The sequence below is a fragment of the Wyeomyia smithii genome, chromosome 1, assembly GCF_029784165.1.
Source record: "Wyeomyia smithii strain HCP4-BCI-WySm-NY-G18 chromosome 1, ASM2978416v1, whole genome shotgun sequence".
NCBI lineage: Eukaryota > Metazoa > Arthropoda > Insecta > Diptera > Culicidae > Wyeomyia > Wyeomyia smithii.
In genome coordinates this window covers 564,489-584,433 of record NC_073694.1, presented here as the reverse complement: position 1 = coordinate 584,433, position 19,945 = coordinate 564,489, and the positions used below count along the sequence as shown (strand labels likewise).

General features: G+C 43.4%; 1 protein-coding gene across 3 annotated transcripts; it reads right to left on the bottom strand.

Moving 5' to 3' along the window:
- Nucleotides 1-682: 682 nt before the first annotated feature.
- Nucleotides 683-15,309, bottom strand: LOC129725669 (histone-lysine N-methyltransferase KMT5B). 3 transcript variants are annotated; one of them, XM_055681728.1, is made up of 3 exons: nucleotides 14,559-15,309; nucleotides 11,151-12,002; nucleotides 683-5,912 (listed from the first exon to the last, which is right to left on the bottom strand). In XM_055681728.1, the coding sequence occupies exons 2-3, from the start codon at nucleotides 11,571-11,573 to the stop codon at nucleotides 2,526-2,528; spliced, it is 3,810 nt and encodes a 1,269-aa protein (XP_055537703.1). In that variant the 5' UTR covers nucleotides 11,574-12,002; nucleotides 14,559-15,309; the 3' UTR covers nucleotides 683-2,525. The 3 variants fall into 3 exon arrangements, with proteins under 3 accessions (XP_055537703.1, XP_055537714.1, XP_055537722.1); XM_055681739.1 differs by lacking the exon at nucleotides 14,559-15,309 and adding an exon at nucleotides 13,118-13,522; XM_055681747.1 differs by lacking the exon at nucleotides 14,559-15,309 and adding an exon at nucleotides 12,376-12,562.
- Nucleotides 15,310-19,945: the final 4,636 nt, after the last annotated feature.

Sequence of the window (19,945 nt, the reverse complement as noted above, 5' to 3'; positions counted from 1 at the left end):
AATAATTTCTATAAGTATGACTTATGAAAATTGTTAGTAGTCGAGAATCAAATTTCCCCTTAAATAAGACAAACTTATGACTTCTATAAGGAATCCTTGTGGCGCAAAATCATAAGGGGTTCTTATGGAACACAATAGTTATTTTCTCTGCGTGCAGGGCTCACGAATGAACACGATCGGCCGAGCCTTTTCTTTTCACGAAAACAGTTCAACACAAAGCACACACAATCTAGAAAATCTTCTTTATCAAACAAATTGCTTTTTAAAAGTGAAAGAAAAACTGTAAACAATCAACAACCTTCTCAATGCACTTTTAATTTTGATCTGGGTGACAATCACAGTCACGGATTGCTTCGATCAAACAGTGAGTGGGCTGTTTTAAAAGTTTTCCACGCTGTCAGCGCAAACAACGGTAAACATGATTTGAAGGTGAAAACTAGATTTAAAATATTTTTTTTCGTGAAAGCCATCAGCAACAACAAGTAACAAAAAATTGATTCACCTCCCTGTCACTGTCAATCAACGCGAAGCAAAAAGCGCAGAGGAAACAAACCCAACAGCTGGATTATCGTTATCAACCTCAGACTCAGCTGCTCTTCGTGTGGCACACGATAAACAAAGCACAAAAAAAGAAACAAATTTCAATTCGTTTTTGGGCAGAAATAAGATGTTCTCTAGGCTATTAATTAATCAGTTGTTTTACTTTTCATATATTTTTCATTGTTTTCTCGTTGCTGAACCAGAGCAGAGTTGGTACTTGGTTCTATTGTGTTTTTCATTTGTGTGTCTTCTTTCTTCAAATTTCAATGTGATTTAACCTTTCAGGTGTTGTGTATTGTTCTTGTTTATCTTGTTCGCTTTACTACAGACTATGCGTGATTTTTGTGTGTTTATTTTTGCAAATTTAAGAAATGAATCATTTATTCTCATCAAATTGTATATGTCCAATATCTCCGCTGCTGTTCAGCGTCCGCTTTTCTTTGTATGTTTTTTTTTCTGCATGTAGTAGGTTCTTATGCGTAGTAAATGATTATTACCATTTTACAAAGTTTGCTTTAACTTAGATTATTTTTTCCTTCTTAATAATTGTTTAATTTTTATTTATGTTTTCTTTTATCACAAAATTATTTATCATAGTGCTTTCCGCTTGATTACCAATGCTATTTTACACATGTTTTTTTCTTTTTTGTATAGTTTTGCCATTCTTGCATCGTCGACCAACGCGCGTGGACAGGAGAAAGCAGAACGGAACGTTCCACAAGTACAAGGAAACAAAAAGTACGTTTTCTCTACGCGTATAACATTGTTGTATTCTATCGACCTAGCTAAGATTTTTTTTACACAAATTTGCCCCTACACAGATCGGAGAGTACGCTTTCTTCTACTAAAAAGTACAAGCTACTATCTACACGAACGAATACAACACTGCCGTTTACCTCTCTCCCTCTTTCTATTCGACTTTGCGGTAGCTGTTCTACTTTTATTTTAATGTGTTTATTTTATTCTGGCAGTACTAGGTAAAATCTTATTCAAATGTACCTTTCTCTCTCTCGATACATTTTAGATAAATGTTTAAGTGTAACAGTTTTCTTCTCTTCTTCGTTTTATTTTGTTTTGCATTTAAACACCAGATAGCAGTTTACGTTCCTCCGGTTTTTCCCGTTTTTTTTTCTTCTAGGACAGTACACCAGAAATCAGCAAGAAAACAAATCCAACTAAATGCACTATCCACACACATGTGTCCCCACAGTGTGGGGGAGAATGTCCAGTGAGTAAAATAAAACAAAACATCGGCGGCAAGCAATCGAAAATGATGCTTCTAGTGTTTTTACTAAAGTGAAGTTTACCGAAAACTGAACTCTCGGGTGGTGGGAGTCGGGCGAGTAGGAAATAGTGGATTATCTATACAAATTATATAGGTATATATTAGGGTACTAAACTAAACAGTGTGGTGCGGTTAGAACACATTCGTCTTCCTCTTTCTTCCTAGGCTAGGAGATGTTACTACATTTTTTTCTCTGTTTTCTCAAAAAGTTAAAAACAAAACTGTGCTCCAATCCTCAATGGAGAAGAGAAGGGGGTGAGAATAGCAGCTATATTTACAATGTATCTTTTTGCCTACGTCCGATGATTAGGAAATGAGACTACTAAACGATGAAACAAACTTTTTTCTAATCAGCGTAAAGTCTAGCGTTTTTCGGGGGTATGTGTATTGGCTAATTCCATAAGAACGAGCTGCTTGCTCGCGTAACGCGTGACAGTGAGTGAGTGAGGGTTTAGCCAATCAGCGCTTTCGATGCCGTTTTCGTCGTTCTTTTGAAGGCCGCTGATACGCTGGAGGTCAGCAGTACGCGCAGCAAAGATGTGTTCCTAATGATGTCTGTCTCTGTGGAGGAAAAGGGAAGCAGAGGTCCAAAACAAACAAAAAAAAACTAAACAAAAATCAACGCGAGGCTCCGCACCGTCGTCTCCCTCTACTGGTGCATTTTACCACCGATTCCTCCCCGACTGGACCCCAGCAGTCGTCAGTTGAACGTGGCCACACCGGGCTGCGCAGTGGTCAGTGCCGTAAGCTGCTGATAAGGACTGCACTTGGTTGGTGTGGTGCTAACTTGCGGATTCGCTACAGAACCAGCAGACACCGGAGACAGATGCGAGTGGAGATGATGGTGGTTGTGATGGGGATGGTGATGGTTATGATTATGATGGGAGTTGTTAGTGAGATGATGACCTAATTCCCCGAATCCCCTGGAGTTTTGATGATGACTGTTGAGGTTCAATTGGATCGTGGTTTGCTGCTGCGACTGTTGTTGGGGGGATTGTTGCTTGTGAAGTAGGGTTCCGGTGTGTTGAATGACATTATGTTGCTGCTGCTGCTGAGACTCGGATGGTGTGCTGGACAGGGTTTGAAACTGGAAAAGATTATGGTGGGGATGAGGAACATTGGGGCTCTGTAGAAAGGAAACTGAATTCAAACTGTTTGCGAACAGAAGCTGCGACGAAGGCTGGCTGGTGGTGGAAGGAGATCGAGAGAAAGTGCTGGCAGCGTATCCGTTGAAGGATGGAAATTGGGTTGCGAGCGATGATCGCGTCGGACTGACGATAACCCCGGGAGTGTTGCTGATAAGCAGATTGCCGCTGCTAGCGGTGGAAGTATTAAGACTATTTGGCGTTAAACTGACTGCTGGGGACAGCGGCAGTGAGCTGGATGTGGAGGGAGACGACGAAGCGGAGATTTTCGCGGTCGGTGGAATGTCGATAGTACGTGTTTCGTTGCCGAATATAAGCCGAAGCCGTTTGGTGGGTGCAGGAAACTGCATTGGTGAGCGCTTCTGGGGTGTTAGGTTAGCGGAGGCAGCCGCAGCAGTGACAGCTGCCGTCACCGGTCCTAGTGCAGACGGTTGCAGTATGACCGGTGCCGGTAGTTGATGCTGCTGCTGGTGCTGCTGTTGGCCAAACAACGAAGACTGATGATGATGATGGTGGTGGTGATGAGTGTGACGACGAAGTTCACGTTTGGCTCGCTTCCGATGCCTTCGCGCTTCCTTCGATTTGTGACGCTTTTTACGCTTCTGAGACAACCTACTGCTACAGCTGCTGCTGTACGTTAATTCGTCGTCCAACTCATCACCATTGTCATCTTCATCGTCCTCTTCCTCCTCCTCCTCGCGGTCACTTTCCTCCGCTATACCTTCCACCCGCAGAACCTCATATTCGGGCTTGTAGTTGTGAGTGCTGCACGTGTCATCGCTCAGACTCGTACCTGATTCGATAATTTCGTCAATCACCGGACTGCGTTTCATGCGTAGCGTCAGTTTTAGGCGACGTTCGGGCGTCTTAAGCAATGTTTCCGGATTGGGAATGTGACACAGTTGTTGCTTCTGCACCGGGATCTTGTTCTCCCAGCTTGAACTACTTTCCGACTCACTTTTCGACACTTTGCGTTTTCGCGACCCAAGCATCGCCGTCGTCTTCGAGACAAGCTGCGCCTGTTCCCCGCTGTTATCTTTGTCTACACTAGCGCTACCACTTCTACTATCCCTAGTTGTTATTATTGGCTTACGACTATTACTTTCACTACCACTAGTACTACCGTTGGTGCTGCTACCGCTGCTCAACACGATAACATCTTCGTGTTCGCCACTTCGTAACAGTTTATTCTTATTACTCGCATCACATTGGGTTACTTTCGACAGGATCACATCATCCTCTTCTTCTTCTTCCTCCTCATCCTCCTCCTCTTCCTCATCGACTTCTGCATCCAACATCAATCGACGCGGAACGCGACCCATACCGGACCGACCAATCCGTTCCAGTTCCTCAGCCTCCTGGACCTGCTTCTGTAGGGCTGCTTCCTCATCTGCCAGCATGACTCGTGTTTGCAGTTTCTGCTTCCGCCGATTGCCTCGGTTGGAGCTGTCCCCACTGCCCGAGCTGGTTGCCGGAGTTGCTGCCTCTGGTGAAGCAGGAGAAATCGGACTTTTTGACACCGAAACCGGTTGGCTGGGATTTTCCAGCAGAAGCTGCTGCTTTCGTCGCGTTACCCGGGGGCTGAAATTTTCCGCTGGCGAGTGACGCGCTGAACGTCGTTTTGTCGTCGTAACTGCTGCTGCTTGGTGTTGATGAAAGTTTCGCAGTGTGTAGTCATTCAGAAGATTACTCTCCAGGAGATCATTGAACACATAGACGCTATCGTTGTTGTCGCTGCTGTTCTTCGGCGGCGGACCACCCTTGGAAAGCGTCGAAATCCCACTGCAGCTACTTTTCGACGCAAACGAATGATTACTGTTGTGGTCATCGTCAATCACGATAACGTCGTCTTCGGTGACAGTCGAAACAGTGGATGCCGTTTTCATGCTACGGGGCATCATCTTCCGCTCGGCTGCCGTCGGAATGGACGTTCGAGCCGTTACAAAGGACGACGTCGACGAGAGGATGCTGGAGATGTCGGTGTTGGCGCTGCTATTGCTGCTGTACCTGCGGCGGCCGTTCTCCCGTAGAGGTCGCATATTGTTTCGTGTGCTTCTCGGAGGGACCGGCGTGGCCGCTTCCTCAGTAGTCGGGGTCCCAGTTGGTTCGCTTTTCTCTTCGTTTGGGGTTTGAAATCGCCGCGACGAGCGTGTCGCTCGTTTCTCCGTCAGCTCACCGGAAGTCGGCTTCGTAGGTGTTTTTTGCGTCGTTTCAACCGGCTCCGAGGAGATCATTTTCCTGGGCGAGTGACGGCTTTGCTGAGCCAGCAGCATTTCCGCGTCGTATTTGGTCATTCCTTTTTCGCGAAGCTCTTTCATGCTGAGCGTACCCAACGCAGACGGGGGTTCGTTCTTCCCGATCGTCGTTTTGCTATTGTCCACCGTTTGGGTGTTTTTGCTTTTTAGTCTATTCAGTCGATTATCGGTTTCTCTCAGTCGATACCGCACTCCGTTTGGGCTTTGCTCTTCACCATCTTTGTCCTTAGCGAAGGCACCGGTTCCCCGGCGTTCGCATGTTTCGCACTCGCAGTATCGATTGTTATCCCCGAAGAAATCCTCCCCATAAAAGCAGGTAATCTCTTCGCCAATCTCGATATCTCGCAGTACCTTGACGCAAGCCGTGTCTCTTCCGGTGGCAACGAACTTGCAGTTCGCTCGGCAGTCATGGTTGATGTAGGCAGCCGGTCCCAGCCATAGCTGGGCGCAGTTTTTTCGACAGCTGTACATCACCGAGAAATCGTTTTTACCCGGATGCAGCAGCATCGCTTCCTCCTTCTCGGTCAGCTCGGCAATGCAACCCACCAGGCATTCGATTTTCTCGTTCTTCAGCCACTTTTTTGTGGAACATATTTTAGCTCCCTTCTGGCCTTCCAGGGAGTAACGATAGCAGCCCTCTATCACGAACCCCGCATTCCGGTCGAACACACGCAGGTATCGATATATCTGGAACGGAAAACGGAACGTTAGAAGGTGGTATTCAAGATCTGGGGTTGTATGTTTGACGTTGGACTACGGTCGTTTCACACTGCTTCGAACAACCCCGACGGACACTTCGGTATAGAGCAGTTCCACAAAAAGTGGACAACCAATTTAATCGACCATTTTTGATTTGGCTAAAACTTTCATGTTTTTGTGCTATTGATCCAATTTTTTGAAACACGGTTCATTCTTGAGAAGCTATTGGGAGGGTATTGATGATTACAAATATTTTTAGAGCCAAAACGGTTTGTTCGATCGGTGTGACATATTCGCAAAGCTGTAGATAGTAGTTTTGAGTTATCAAAAAAAAAACACTCTACAGAATATTAAAAATTAATTATCCAAAAAGCAGTCCGATCATGGAGAAATCAAGAAAAAATGTTTTTTTAATTTTTTTCAGGCTTTTTTTTTTTTTTGAAGTACAGACCCTCTACAATTATGGGTCAGGCAACGTGTTGTCTGAATGTTTAAAAATGGATATAAAATCGGAAAAGTTATCAACTACGAATGTTTTACTATCTATCTCTGTGTTCTGATGTGTACTTTCGATCAACAGTTAGTTTCACTGCAGTTGATGCGTGTAAATCGGTTGGGAGGAAAAATATCACTTACATAGCAAAGGACACAATTATGGGTCACTTGTGGCATTCAAAATCATTTAGTCTATAAAACCGTCAAAATACATAACACAAGTTTTCTTATTGTTGTAAAAGCTTGATAATAAGTTATTTTATTCAGTCTTGATGCATTATCATGTAAAAGTAATAAAAATAGCCAAAATATGGACTGACCCACAATTGTGCATCGCAAAATGTAACATTACAATTATCTGTCACTTCACTTAGTGCACCGAGCAGAATTATAGTTTTTAGTGACATTTTAAACTTTAAATCATTATAATCGTATAGATGAGGTTACAAGTGAGTTACAAAAAAATACCACTGCTAATGAAAATTGTTCAGTTTCGTGAGAATCGACGTATTTGTGTAAAAGTGACCCATAATTGTAGCTGACCCATAACTGTGGAGACACTGTACAAAATTATTATTTACAAATTTACCAAGGACACTATACCAATCAAACGAACCGTTTTGGCTGTAGAAATATATTTAATCACCCATACATTGCATACTTTAAGATTATTTGAATCCATGGGTAATCAGGGCTCGATACGGCACACTAAAGGTGTTACTTTTATCAGGTTATGGGCCCAGGTAAGCTCCATAGTTACGAAGTACAAAGTAAATTTTTTTTCCACTTCGAACAAAGATTATCAAGTTCATGCCTATTCAAGACTTGAAGCAGTGGACATCTTGATTATCAAAATGCCTTTGAATAGATCTGGAGACGCATGGTTTATTCCTTTCCAAGAAGATCTAGAACCAGTGCGGAATACCACCTCGAGTGGAGGGATCAACTTGAGAACGCCTAGACAAGGCTCTGTTGGAGGTGAATCGACAAGCAAAGGAACGAGAGAACAGGGGATTCCCGTCAGTAGCGTGTCCCATCCACCCCAGGAGAAACTTCAATGACTACGCTGCGTGGGCGTTCGGAATGCGGATGGTAAAGATTAAGGAAGGAACGTGGACCGCAGTCAAACCTTTGGAGGGCGCGCAGGTCAGCAACGAGCTGTGACAGCGTGCATTGGCCACAATTTGCTTACTATAATCTCGTTCAGAGTGCTCGTACGGCGAAGGAAGCATGGGAAAGCCTTCAAACCACCTTTCAGAATAGCGGAAAGTATCGGAGAATTAGTCTGCTACGTAAGGTGATGCGGATGGAGTTGGATGGGTCTGCCCAAGAAGTACGAGCCAATGATGATGGGCATGGATGCATTCGGTATCAAGTGGACTGCTGAATGGGTGAAATCGAAAATCCTTCAGGACGTGACAATCGCTGGTCGAAGTTCCGGTCGTCCAAGTGGTGCATTAGCAATACGACCAAACCATACGAAGCCTACGAAGAACAAATCTGAAGTCCAGTGTTACAACTGCGAGAAATTGGGACACTACGCTTCGGAATGCCAGCAGCGGTATCAGAAATCCAAGATCCAAAAGGGCGAAAAGGGACCCAGAAATAGGAAGCCGGTATTAATGGCGGTAAAACGGTCATGCAGTATACCAGAGGAGCGGATCCTTGATTCTGGAGCAGGAGATAACATGTGCCGGCAAGAGAGAAATTTGGTCAATTTCGAGCAAGTGTCAAAACCCATCTATGTGGCGGACACGTTGGAGGTTGTAGCCGTGGGCAATGTAGAAGTGGATGCTGATGTGGACAATGAGTGCTCTACATTAACCATCTCCAACAACTCATGTGTTCCAGACCTCGCAGTGAACTTACTATCTGAGAGACGTATCGGCAAGAAAAGCTATTAGGTCATTGCCGAAGTAAAACGAACGGTCTCTAGAAGTTGGCCACTGATCTAGAGCTATGGCATTGAAGTTTAGGCCATTTGAATCAGGACAGCGTCAAGCGACTACCCAGCATGGTGAAGAGAATGGACGTCCTAGAAGGCACAATGTCACCAAGTGTTCCCTGTATAGAAGGGCAACATCAAAGATCACCGTTCAAGATCAACGGTACGAGAGCAATCGAAATTCTGGAACTGGTCCATTCAGATGTGTGCGCACCAATCGAGCAAGCGTCGTTGGTGGCAGTAAGTATTTTGTCAGCTTTATCGACGATGCCAGCAGGATTCGTTAACTTCCTGAGGACCAAGGGAGAGGCTTGCAGTGTATTCCGAAAGTTCAACGCGTACTCTGAGAGACAAACAGGGCAGACATTGAAGTGTTTTCGAACCGATCACGACAAGGAGTTTAAACCGACATCCAACGACGGGTGTTGCCGTTACCCCCTACGAGAAATTTAATGAGAAAAAGCCCGATTTATCAAACTTACATGTGTTTGGGTCAAAAGCGATGGACCATTTACCCAAGGTGAAGCGCAAGAAGTGGGACGCTATGTCGATGACGCGTGTCTTGGTCGGTTATTTGGAGTGTTCCAAGGTATACCGAGTATACAGTGCAGCAAAAAAGGTGTTCGAAAGTCGAGCCGTCATCATTCTGGATAAAAGACTGACAACGAAAGAAACTTTGGTCAATCATTCGGATCTCCAAGAAGGATCTATGCCAGTGCCAGATTAACCAGTGCTAGTAGCCGACAAACAACTGGATGAGGACGAAGGAAGACGAGAACGATCCGAATGACGACAAAGTCAATTTGCAGCAGAGAGCAGAATCTTGTCGGACTTGACGTTGGTAATACGCCAGTCGGGTCAGAGAATCATTAACAACAACCGGCCGCGCTCCCCTTGCAACTTTCTCAAAATCTTAGTCACAGTGGAAGGGAGCACAAACGTCCAGGCAAATACACTGATTTCTATGTGACGTACAGCATCCTTCCTCAGAAACTCGTCCCTTCACAGATACGTCATCAACCGAACGAGGTTCGGCCATCACCGCGATCTCGTCACATTTGAAAGAAGAAGCTCTTGATCAGCAACACGATTCTGGTCACAGTAACTGGGATGCAAGGGTTCCAAGGCAAGTTTAACTCCCGATAGCGGCAGCAATCTCTCGCTGGCTTACAATCCACAGATCACGGCGGACCTGGAACAGCACAACAGACACTCGATCGGACGGATCGCCGTATCAGTAACTATGCGATAACGAGATGTGGACCCTCGTCAATTTAACAAAAGTGCGAAAGGCTAAAAATGAACAGAAGGTAAGGATGAAGCAGATACCTCTCCGTGAGCGGATAGGAGGCCTAACGATCCTGAGACGAGGTGTTTAATCAATGGCTACTGTTTCATCCAAAGCGGTGGTGAAATATCGTAGAGTTCCCAGAAGCAAACCACAGTTGTCTTATCAACAACAAAGGCCGAGAAAGGTGCTTCCATCAGTCACTCAGGAATCAATCTGGTGGAAAGGATTCTTAGCCGAGCTTTGGGGTACTAAGAAACCCATCATCATCAAGTACGACAATCAGACTGCTGAGTCTTGCCGAAAAAGAAATTGACTATTCAGCAAGGACTACGCATATGGATATCAGGTAATTAGTTAAAATTAGAAATGGTATAGTTGTCAATGGCCGAGCTGTCTGCAAAGTAGTCTGCTAGGGTGTCAACTAGCACCTATGGGATCCCTATGTGCCGCTCCATCCACTTTAATTGCCATTCCGTTAAACCGTCTTTTGCGTGCTTGATAAGTTCACTTTTTTTCACAGTTCTGCTGGAGACTGAAACTCATTGATACCATCTAAAAATCTCTCTCAAGAAACTTTTTTGCTAGAGTGGAGGCAGGAGGAAAGCTCTTTTCTTTAACTTTTTGTTATGTTCTGTGACCACTAGAGCATGACTTTTCTCCAAGGTCGTGAGAATGCTTTTAATCAATTTCATGAGCGGATAGTTAGTGTTGAGTCCCGGAGCTTCGTCGAGACCGTGCAGTTAAAAGGCCCAATCTAGGTCATTGTGGAGCCAGTGGGGTGTTTTGGATGTACTAACCGATTCGTCGTTGGTTGTGATGAGTATCGGGTTGTAGTCACTACCCATAGGATCATCTTTTTTTCCAACCTTAACGATGGACAATATTGCTGCTTGCCAGACAGATCCAAAGCGGTTCTCGTGTTTTCTCGTGTGAATGTTTGGTATCCATCGTTAAAGACGGTGAGATTGGAATATTCTATATTATCAGTCCTAACACAGCCCCAGCTCAGGGTGATGACTGTTGAAATCACCCAGAACTAGCCTGGGTTCCCTGTTGGAATGGCCCTCTCATCTTTCTTTGCAGATCAGGAATTTTCTGCTACGGTAGATAGGTACCTTTTTGGATACCCAGTACTACAAAATGATTGATTGTCGTTAGCTCTTCAAGTTTCAACATTCAACAAATAAGTTTCCTTTGATATTTTTATTTTTTTTAAAACTTTAAAAAAAAAGTTTTTTCAATGATGTTTTCTTTTTGGAAAGACAGAACATTTATCTACAACTTTGCCGAAGATGTCATACCAATCAAACAAACCTTTTTTAGTTCTGAAAATGTTTGTAATCATAAATACCTTACCAACATAGCGTTTTTCAATAGCTTCTCAAAAATGAGTCGTTTCAAAAAAATTAAACCACTAGCACAAAATATCAGAATACAATCAAAATCAGAATAGAAAACAAAGACATAGTCCTACGTCAAAAAAAAACAGACTTACATGCGCCTCCAACCGCTTCTGCGCTAGTTTGCTCTTGTTGAGCACCGCTCGCGGAATCCAATTGCCTTTCATCAGCTGTTGGTAGCATTTTGCGTAATTCTGTGTTCGAATAAAGTCCTCCAGAATGTCCTTGATCGGATCGGTGTTAACCCGCAGTGGCCGATACTTCAGGTTCATCTTGTGTGTTTGAAAGCCTAGAATTGGATCCAGTACCAGCCCGGTCGCAAGGTCATCATTGTCCGAAAGTTCCTTCGGTGTCATCCCGGTTCCACTGGCGGGTACTGAAAGGTGACTTCCCCTCTGATGACTACTCCCGCTGCCACTTCGCGTTTGGCTCGAGTGGTTGGCCGTAACCGAGTGGGAACCGATACTGCCGTTGTTGCTACTGCTGCTGCTGCCATGACCAGTCGATGCTACGACCATCTTCGCAACGGGAACGTCAAATCGGACAGCTGCAGTACTAAGGGTGCTACTGTTATTGGTCGTTGTCGTTTCCAAGAGTCCACCAGCCCCAGGGCTTCGCTTTCGCCGTCGTCGTTTTCTTCTGCTGAGTATCGCAGACTGTGCAACGGCTTTCCGAATGTTCGGGCCAGTGCGCGCCGTTGGTCGCTTGGCAGCGACTCTCTCCAGCAGTCTACGCCGTCGGTCTGTTCTGTCACTTTCCCGTTTAGCTGCTTTCCGTACGTCACCACCACCTCCGACGACGGCACTGACCCTTTTGGATGCGGCTATCGCTCTGAACGCTTCGACCGCTGGCTCGAGCGATCCCGCCGCTATTAGTAGTGGCGGCAGCTTGGCTGCGATAACACGATACACACTTGGTTGTTGTTATCTTCTTCGTCGATTAGCTTTCTGTAAGAAAAAAGCAAAAATTTAATTTACATGTTTCAAAAAGACTGGTTAAAAATTTGCGCTAGTCCTGTGGTTTGCCATCATTCATTCATTCATTTTTCATTGATACACGCACACATAAACAAATCACACTCGAGTTCATTTTGTTCAATTCATTGTATTAGTGCAAACATTTTCCCAACCAAGAGTTTAAATGGCCAACATTACACTAATTCTATTGCGCTCTCATTTTACTCTTTTTGATTTATCACAAATCGACACTCAAAAAGTCCAAAATCATTTGGAATTGTGTTCCATTTGCAATTTTCTTCTGTGGAACATGTTTCAATTTCATTTGCTCCAGATGCTGACTAAAGAGAAATGTAGAACTCACTAGAACTCTCCACAGCGAAGCACACACTTATCGCTCACAAACCCCACCAGCAGGGATGCCAATTTATTTTCAATGCACTTCTGAGAATTTTTCACATCTGTGGACTTTTGGTTTCATGTCAATCGAAAACTGCCATACATCTGGCACCTCTCGCAGCCACATTCATTTATCGTATACGCAACTGCCAGCACTGGCTAGACTACCGTCGTCGCTCTCGTTGCGTCGCTGTCTGTCGTCGTCGTCGTTCCGTCATACGGTCACTTGAGAAATCAGCAAACAATTGGAAAACGTCGAATCGAGAAGAAAACTGCACAACCTCTTGGAAGGAGACGAAAAAGAAGACCACCAGCCAGCGAAAAGAAAAATATGTACATGTATAATACGAGCTGCTGTACTGTGCGCTGGTGAGGAAATTATCATACGCGATTCGATTACGCGAATGGAGGAATGAAAAAAAAAACGATTGCTTCACATATCACTTTCGTCGAACAAGGGAAAGATTCAGCTTCGATGTTGGTAGTAATATTTCGAGTAAAATTCGATTAGCAGTAGCCCAAAAGAAATCTGGAGTAAAACATACGTTTTCAAGGTCTGCGCCCTTGCATTTTCACTAAGCAGGCGGAAAATTCCACTGTTCTTCGATGTTTCCTATTCTGTCTTAAACGAAATCTTTTAACTTAAACGGCGAACATTGAAGATTTTTTCTCTCTTTTTGGCAAAAAAAAAAATTATCAAGACTCACTCTCAAAGTAGGCTCCGATACACTTTCAGTTTTTACACTTGTTTTAGATCGCACTATCCACTTTCCCAAAGTTAGAACGTCCATTTTTTAGAAGCAGAAAAAATTAGCCTGCAAAGCGACGCTCTTTATTACACTTTTCCTTCGATCTTCTTCTTGATCTTCGACATCGCCACCCGTTGTTTCCGTTGTCTTTTTCTTCACCTTGTTAATTTTCGTCTTCTCAAGTCTCAGCTACTGCTTTTGCTATCGTTTCTAACATTTCTCCTTTCTTGTTGGTCTCGTTCTGGGAATGAATGACGACGACGACGACGACGTTGTCGGCAAGACCATCTTCAGTGGATAAATGAACTTTCTGATGAAAAGCAAACGAAAGAAAAAACTAGGATCACAAACGCACTCACACACTGATAGGTATACGTAAAGCAAGAGAAATAAATTTTCTCGTTTTGTCCAACGTCGATCCAAACGACTCTACTGTTGAATAGTCTCTGCTGCCGAATACTTTTTTTCTCTTCTTGTGCGAACGGACTCTACAGTTTTGACGTGCCACGCGAAAGCGAGACATAATGCTGGCAACTGACGTGATAAACTGATAGCTACCAGGGTTGAGAAGATTTTACTGTTCGAAATCGCTGATTTGTGGTGAGAATTGGTTGTTTAGCTATATCAGTTTTTTATATCATCTGAAAGAACTGCATTTTCTAAGCAAAACGTGATTTTCAAAAATTTTCTATCGCTGTCCTTCAATTTTTAAATCACAAATTAAAAACTTACATCTGTTTAGAACTATTTATATATGTATGTTGTTCTGTACTTTTCACTGCAAAGATTTATTCACCAGCCGAATCTTATATTTAATATTTGAAATATATTAAGGATTATAAATCACTGTTTGATCTAAATTACATATTCATACTCAAAGCAGAAAATTTTACAACCCTGTCATGCTGTCACTTGTCGTGAGTAGTAAACAATTTCGAAATTTGACGCATACTTCACCATTTCGTACCCCCGTACTCACAAACACTACGACGCTGCTTTGCTTTCTCTCGCACTGCTTTTTCCATGTAGGTACAAAACCTCCCATTCATGAATGCATTCCCGGTCTGTGTATGACACCTCAAACAAACACACACACACGCACACATCGAACCGATCCGAACGAATGCATTCTCCCCATCCTGTTCGCACTACTACCCGCTTACGCACGACAAGTGACAACCTCTAATGCGCTTGCTTTCTCACTCCATCTCAGGCCACACTGGGCGGAAGAGAAAATGCAACCGAGAGCGAAAAAAAACATGGCGGCTGTGGCTACGTTGCCCTCGACCCAGCAGAAGTCACTGGCTAGAGCAGCGAAAAATTACCATAAAACCTAACTTAATAATCCCTTTGACTATTCAGTAAATTCACGCATAATGTTATCAAAAACAAAAATTACCGTAGACTCATATAAACTTTGCACAGCACGTTTTGTTTATCCAACGATTGCGAAAAAAAACTGATTTCCGATTTCTATCTGCGCTGAAAAAAGAGCTGATCTCAGCTAGCAGCGCTCGGTTTCCACCACGACGACGGCTACGGAGTCCATCTTGGCGTTGCTGTTGCTGCTGCTACTGCGATCGTCGTCGTTGTCTGCGGTTACTGAGGACGGGAATTTCTGCAACTGCTGGCGAGCGACGTCCCGCAGATCCATAGCGGAACCAGCCGAGTAATCCGAGTTGTCCGCTTGCCGTTCTCAAGAAAAAATCGCACTCTTTTCCGGAAATGAAATAAATACACGCGATACAGGATTTTCCACGGCGGTCGCGGCGAACGATTGAACAACGAAAATGCACCTTGCTCTGGTTCGATTTTTTTTTCTTCGCCTTTCCACACTTCTCTTCTTGCTTGCTTATGAAGAGCTTTTACTACAATTTTTCCGCTCGCTCTCTTGCTGCTAATGCTAGTACTGCTACTCTGCTACTGACAGACTGACTCCGATGCTGCTCTTCTGGTGGAAAAACGCCTTCAATTGATAAAACTACGACCAACAAACCACGACTACACGAAGTACCGATTATCTTCAACTCTTTTGGCCTGGCCGCACGAGTCACGGCGCAGCCATTATTATTCGCAGTAGAGAAGAAGAACAACACACCTTTCTTCACACCTTTGGCAAGAGAAGCAGCACTGCTGAAACTATACAGCTTTGTTCATGTAGTTGTGTCGGTTCAGCCGCTCCAGTCCGACAGACAGATTGCGAGAAAAATTCTACCAGCGAGCGAGAGAGCGAGATTTTGCTCATTTCCAATTTCCAGTTCGGAAAAGCAAGTTGACAGCTGTGATGACGTTCAAGAAGGTAGCTGACCCTAACTTGAACCCGCATGTCGCATTAGGAATGTTATAAACCCGAATAATTTCCTGGTAAGTTTCAATTGTGTAGGCTTGCTTGCCCAATCGATGTCGCTACCGCTGAATTGTTTGTATCAGTCTTTGGCACCTCAGTATGTCATTAGCCTAAGAAGTAAAATGAAGCATCATTAGCAATTATTTTAAAATTTACTTACACTGCAAACTCGGGTGTTTCCGGTATTTATTACCTTTACCGTCTATTTTATATAGACTGCCTTTCCTACAACCAGATTCTTTTCTACGGCTCTCTGTTTTTTATTGTAACAAAATACGCACTTCATTTTTGTTTTATCTTGATCAATCTTTCAACTTGTTTTGAACACAACAGCATCACATCGTTGAAGTCATTCGAAACTTGCACAAGAAATGCAGCTACCAGACATATTGCAAGCGTATCACTCAAAAACCGTGTTTCTGATTTGACTGAATTCTCTCTGCGCCACTTTGCCCTGGAAAAAGGAGGTTAACAGCTGTGAATGGAGCAAATCCAAGTAAAGCCCTTGCCATGCCGAGTGTGGCGCGGCGCGAACTGCGTCTTTTCTCACGGGGGGAATAATATAAGCAATGAAAAATCACGCGCGTCAAAACAGATTCCGAACTGTTTCGCCGCAGTTCGCGCCGCACCGCACTCGGCATGACAGAGGCCTAAAGCCTGTATTACACTCTTTGACCAATGGTCAAATATTTGGCCTTCTGACATGGTTGTTGTTTGCCCCATGTAAAAATTGAAGAGTGACAAATAATTATCTTTGACCAAATTTTTATCTGTCAAAAAGTGACAAATATTTGACGCTTGGTGCTACAGGCTTAAGGTCTTTGCCATGCTGAACGCCAACGCGATAGCTCGGGCAAAAGTGAACTATTCAAAAGTAGAGATGCCAGATGTTTTTGAAAAATGTCGGCAGCTGTTCGAAAAACCGGATATATTTGCTTGAAATCTGAAAAAAGTGTATCCGTGAGCGAGTCCGTGATACGAAAAACTTCCGTTTGCGCAGGCAAAAACTCTGCACACTTTTCGAGAAAATCTGCGCAATAAATTAGGAGACTCTGACAAAAATCTGCAGAAACTATGGAAAATCTGCAAATCAATAAAAATCTGCACACGGACTTTGAAAATTTGCGTTTTGCGAACAAATCTGCACATCTGGTATCCCTGCTCGAAAGGTACTATCCTCTAAAAAACACCTCCTGTTTGAGTAGTTTATGAAGGCGGTGTACCTGCACAACTCTGCACTTATCTCGTTCTCAATCGAAAAATGCTGCATTGAATTTGCAAACAACTTTTTAACAGGAGGGTTGTGTGCAAAGCCACGACCGCAAGATTGAAGTAGAATACTTTTACAAGAAAGATAACCCGGCTGCTTGCGTGTCAGTCATTTTGTCTAGTAAATAAACGTTGACTAATCAGATCAATCGAATTTTTGCACTTCAACAAGGATTGACCATTTTCAATAATATAGTAAGTTGCTTGTCATGGTTAGGGCTTGACAATTTTTAAATTTTGAGATGAAATTTTTTCGGATGTCGTGCTCATGACTGAAGGAAAAGATAATTCAGGTCGTTTTGAGACACGGAGATGAAGTAAAATTTATAACTTTTACAAATTTAAAAATGTGAATAAACTCATTAGAAAATATTACTCTTCGATCAAGTTTTTATTTCATCCTGAAAAGGACAATTTGTTGTTCATTTTAGTACCGGATAAAATGCCGATCACATCTTTGCGTTATCACTGACAGTGTGAATAAAATATTCCTTGTGATAAAATAAACAGTGAAAAGCTGATTCAACACTCAAAACTAGACGGATCACGTGTTGTCAAAATGAGTCAACTTTTCATTGAATGCATTTACTAGTGCTCACTTTCAAACAGAGACTGCATTTCACTAAAGTGCCTCACTGCATCAGCCGCTATCGATGCTGAGATCCGCTGCAATTAGTGCGCTATCCATAGCCATGCCACAGTTGTGGCCGCTGTACGCTGCCATTGGTATCCACTGTCCCTGCATCAGCTGGCCCAGCTGCTATCTTTGCTGGAATCCGCTGCAACTAGTGCGCTATCCATTGCTACGCCACAGCTGTCGACCGTGCTTGGAAAGCAATCATATAACGATCAATCAGAGGTCGAATTTTTCGTTTTGACAAGGCTTGACTATTTTCAATAGTGTGAATAATAAAATTTCAATTATCTTCTTTTGAGAAGAATTTTAGAAGATTTTCCAATCTATTGCTGCAAGAACGAAGAAAATTTCATCGAATACTAACCGATTTATTAGCATTTGAAATTGGACATATTTTTAATTTTTTTCGGTTTTAGATTTTCATTTAACATCCCTATGTAGCCCAACTTCCTGAGAGAAGTATTCTACTTCAAAATCATTCTTTTCACTATTGTCGAGCAGTTGAAATAGAGTTGGTACTGGGTAATATGGGATAAAGAGTACAAAAAAATCGCCAGTGTTATGTATAATGACTAAAAATGTCATGTAATATTGATGTGGGTCGGAAAAAACATGATTTTAAATAAAAAATCGCTAAAAAGTCATGAAGGGGTCCACTAAAAGATGATTTTTGTGCCGTGTTACCCCGAGAATGATACTCTGAAAGTTCTTTGAATCGGAGTTAATACACGGTAACGATTAAAACTAATTATAATAAATGTATTTATAACGACACGTTAACTAACCGTAATGGACGAACAACATATGCGCATTTCAGGAATCGCACATGACAGCTATGCTGCCGTAGTAACGCTCGACCAAAGAAATGGAGCGCAGCGCTATAGAGTTATCCATAACATATCTCCCCTTAATAGAGGTGGTACGGGTCGGACCTTAGCGACGACCTTCGAATCCTTGAAGAGCACCTAGGCAGATCTGCCACCGGTTCCACTTCGGAGCAGACGGAATAACGGCCGAGACTTGGTGACGTGGCGTAGACGTCGCCTGAGTCGGCCCGGGACCTTGCACGGTCAAGTCTGAACTGGAAACTGATACGGATGCAAACGAAAACAGTCGTCGCGAAGACGTAGGCGTGTCCGACTACAATGTCGACTGAAAGATCCAGAGACCCAACAGTATGCCGAGCGGTAACGAATGCTGACTCGACGCGGCTTGTTCAGCGGATTGCTGCGGTATCGTGTCAGCAGCAGAGCGACCTCGAAACTGCTTATACATCACATTTCCGACCTTCAGCTTAGCGTATGCGTGGTCGTTGTGGTCAAAGGTTCACGGGTTCTTGCTGTCGTCGTTCATTGGCACTGGAGCAGATATCGACGGTGGACGCAGAAGCTCGAGATATGTCCGGATTTTACGACCGCCTGATTTGCAGTTTATACAGGAAACCGCTTCTTGGAACCAAAAACCGTCTGAAGAGCATCTCTCGGAATTTCGTGAGGGCGAAAATGATGGCCAAACCATTACGATCGGTCTGACTGTAGCCTTTCTCTGCCTTCCTGAGTGCCCGAGATGTGTGTGAAACGATCATGATGGTGACCAACGCGAAAAGCGTCAGCAGAAACGATGATCTTCTACCGCAGATTGTAGTACGTGAGAAGAAGATCCGACGAGAGAATCTGTTTAAATTGGTCGAACGAGCTTTGGCAATCCGAACTCCAGTGTAACTTCACAACCGACTTGAGCGCAATAGAGTTATCCACATCAATAAAGAAACGTGGTTTAGAGGAATCAAAATTCAATGAACAAGAGCAAAATATTATGATTTGATGCTGATACACAAAGTAGCGAGGGGATGTTCACGTGCCCACTTGCTTCAATCCGCAGCTTATCTAGTTGGTTTCAGTAAAGCCGCAATCAGAGCAGACGGTACATATGCATTTTGTCCTCTCAGACCCTTCATTTCTAACTTTCATCATAGCGCCTTTTTTATTTGCTGTTGAAGAGAGAATTTTGTCTCTATACAACTTGAACAAAACTGAGGTGAGGAACAAGTTGGCTGTTCCAATGCAATTTTTAAAGCTCATGGTTAGTTTCATCAAGAGAAGGAAGTAACGAGATAAAATTCAGTGTTAATAAGTTTATACTTTAAAGGTAAAATATTCATAGAATGATTCATTACCAACTCATTAGTCAAAAATATCGTATACCATCATACGAGAGTAAGCGCGATAGACTGCAGAGATACGATTAACGAAGGCAATCTGTCGCGTTCGCTCTGGCTGACTGGTATACGATCAACCTGACGTGCGCGTTGTCTGCATTTTGCTTGCAAGTTGTCTGTAATTTGCGTTTCAGATGTAATCAGCAACATTAAACTGTACTCAGCATTTTGGATATGATCACAGATATTTTTCTCTGGTCACAGATTTCCACAGATTTGTATACTGATAAAAAAGATTCCAAAATGGCAACTGTGCTGCCAGCACTTCCATAAACGTCAAATCTAGTACATCGTTTCTTGAATGTTTTCATTTTT

Bases quoted from the DNA above. Each gene is read 5' to 3' on its own strand.
- LOC129725669 (XM_055681728.1), bottom strand. From the start codon at position 11,573: ATGGTCGTAGCATCGACTGGTCATGGCAGCAGCAGCAGTAGCAACAAC. The intron at 5,913-11,150 runs GTAAGTCTGTTT...TTTCCGTTCCAG, and splicing joins AGAAGCGGTTGGAGGCGCAT to ATATATCGATACCTGCGTGT.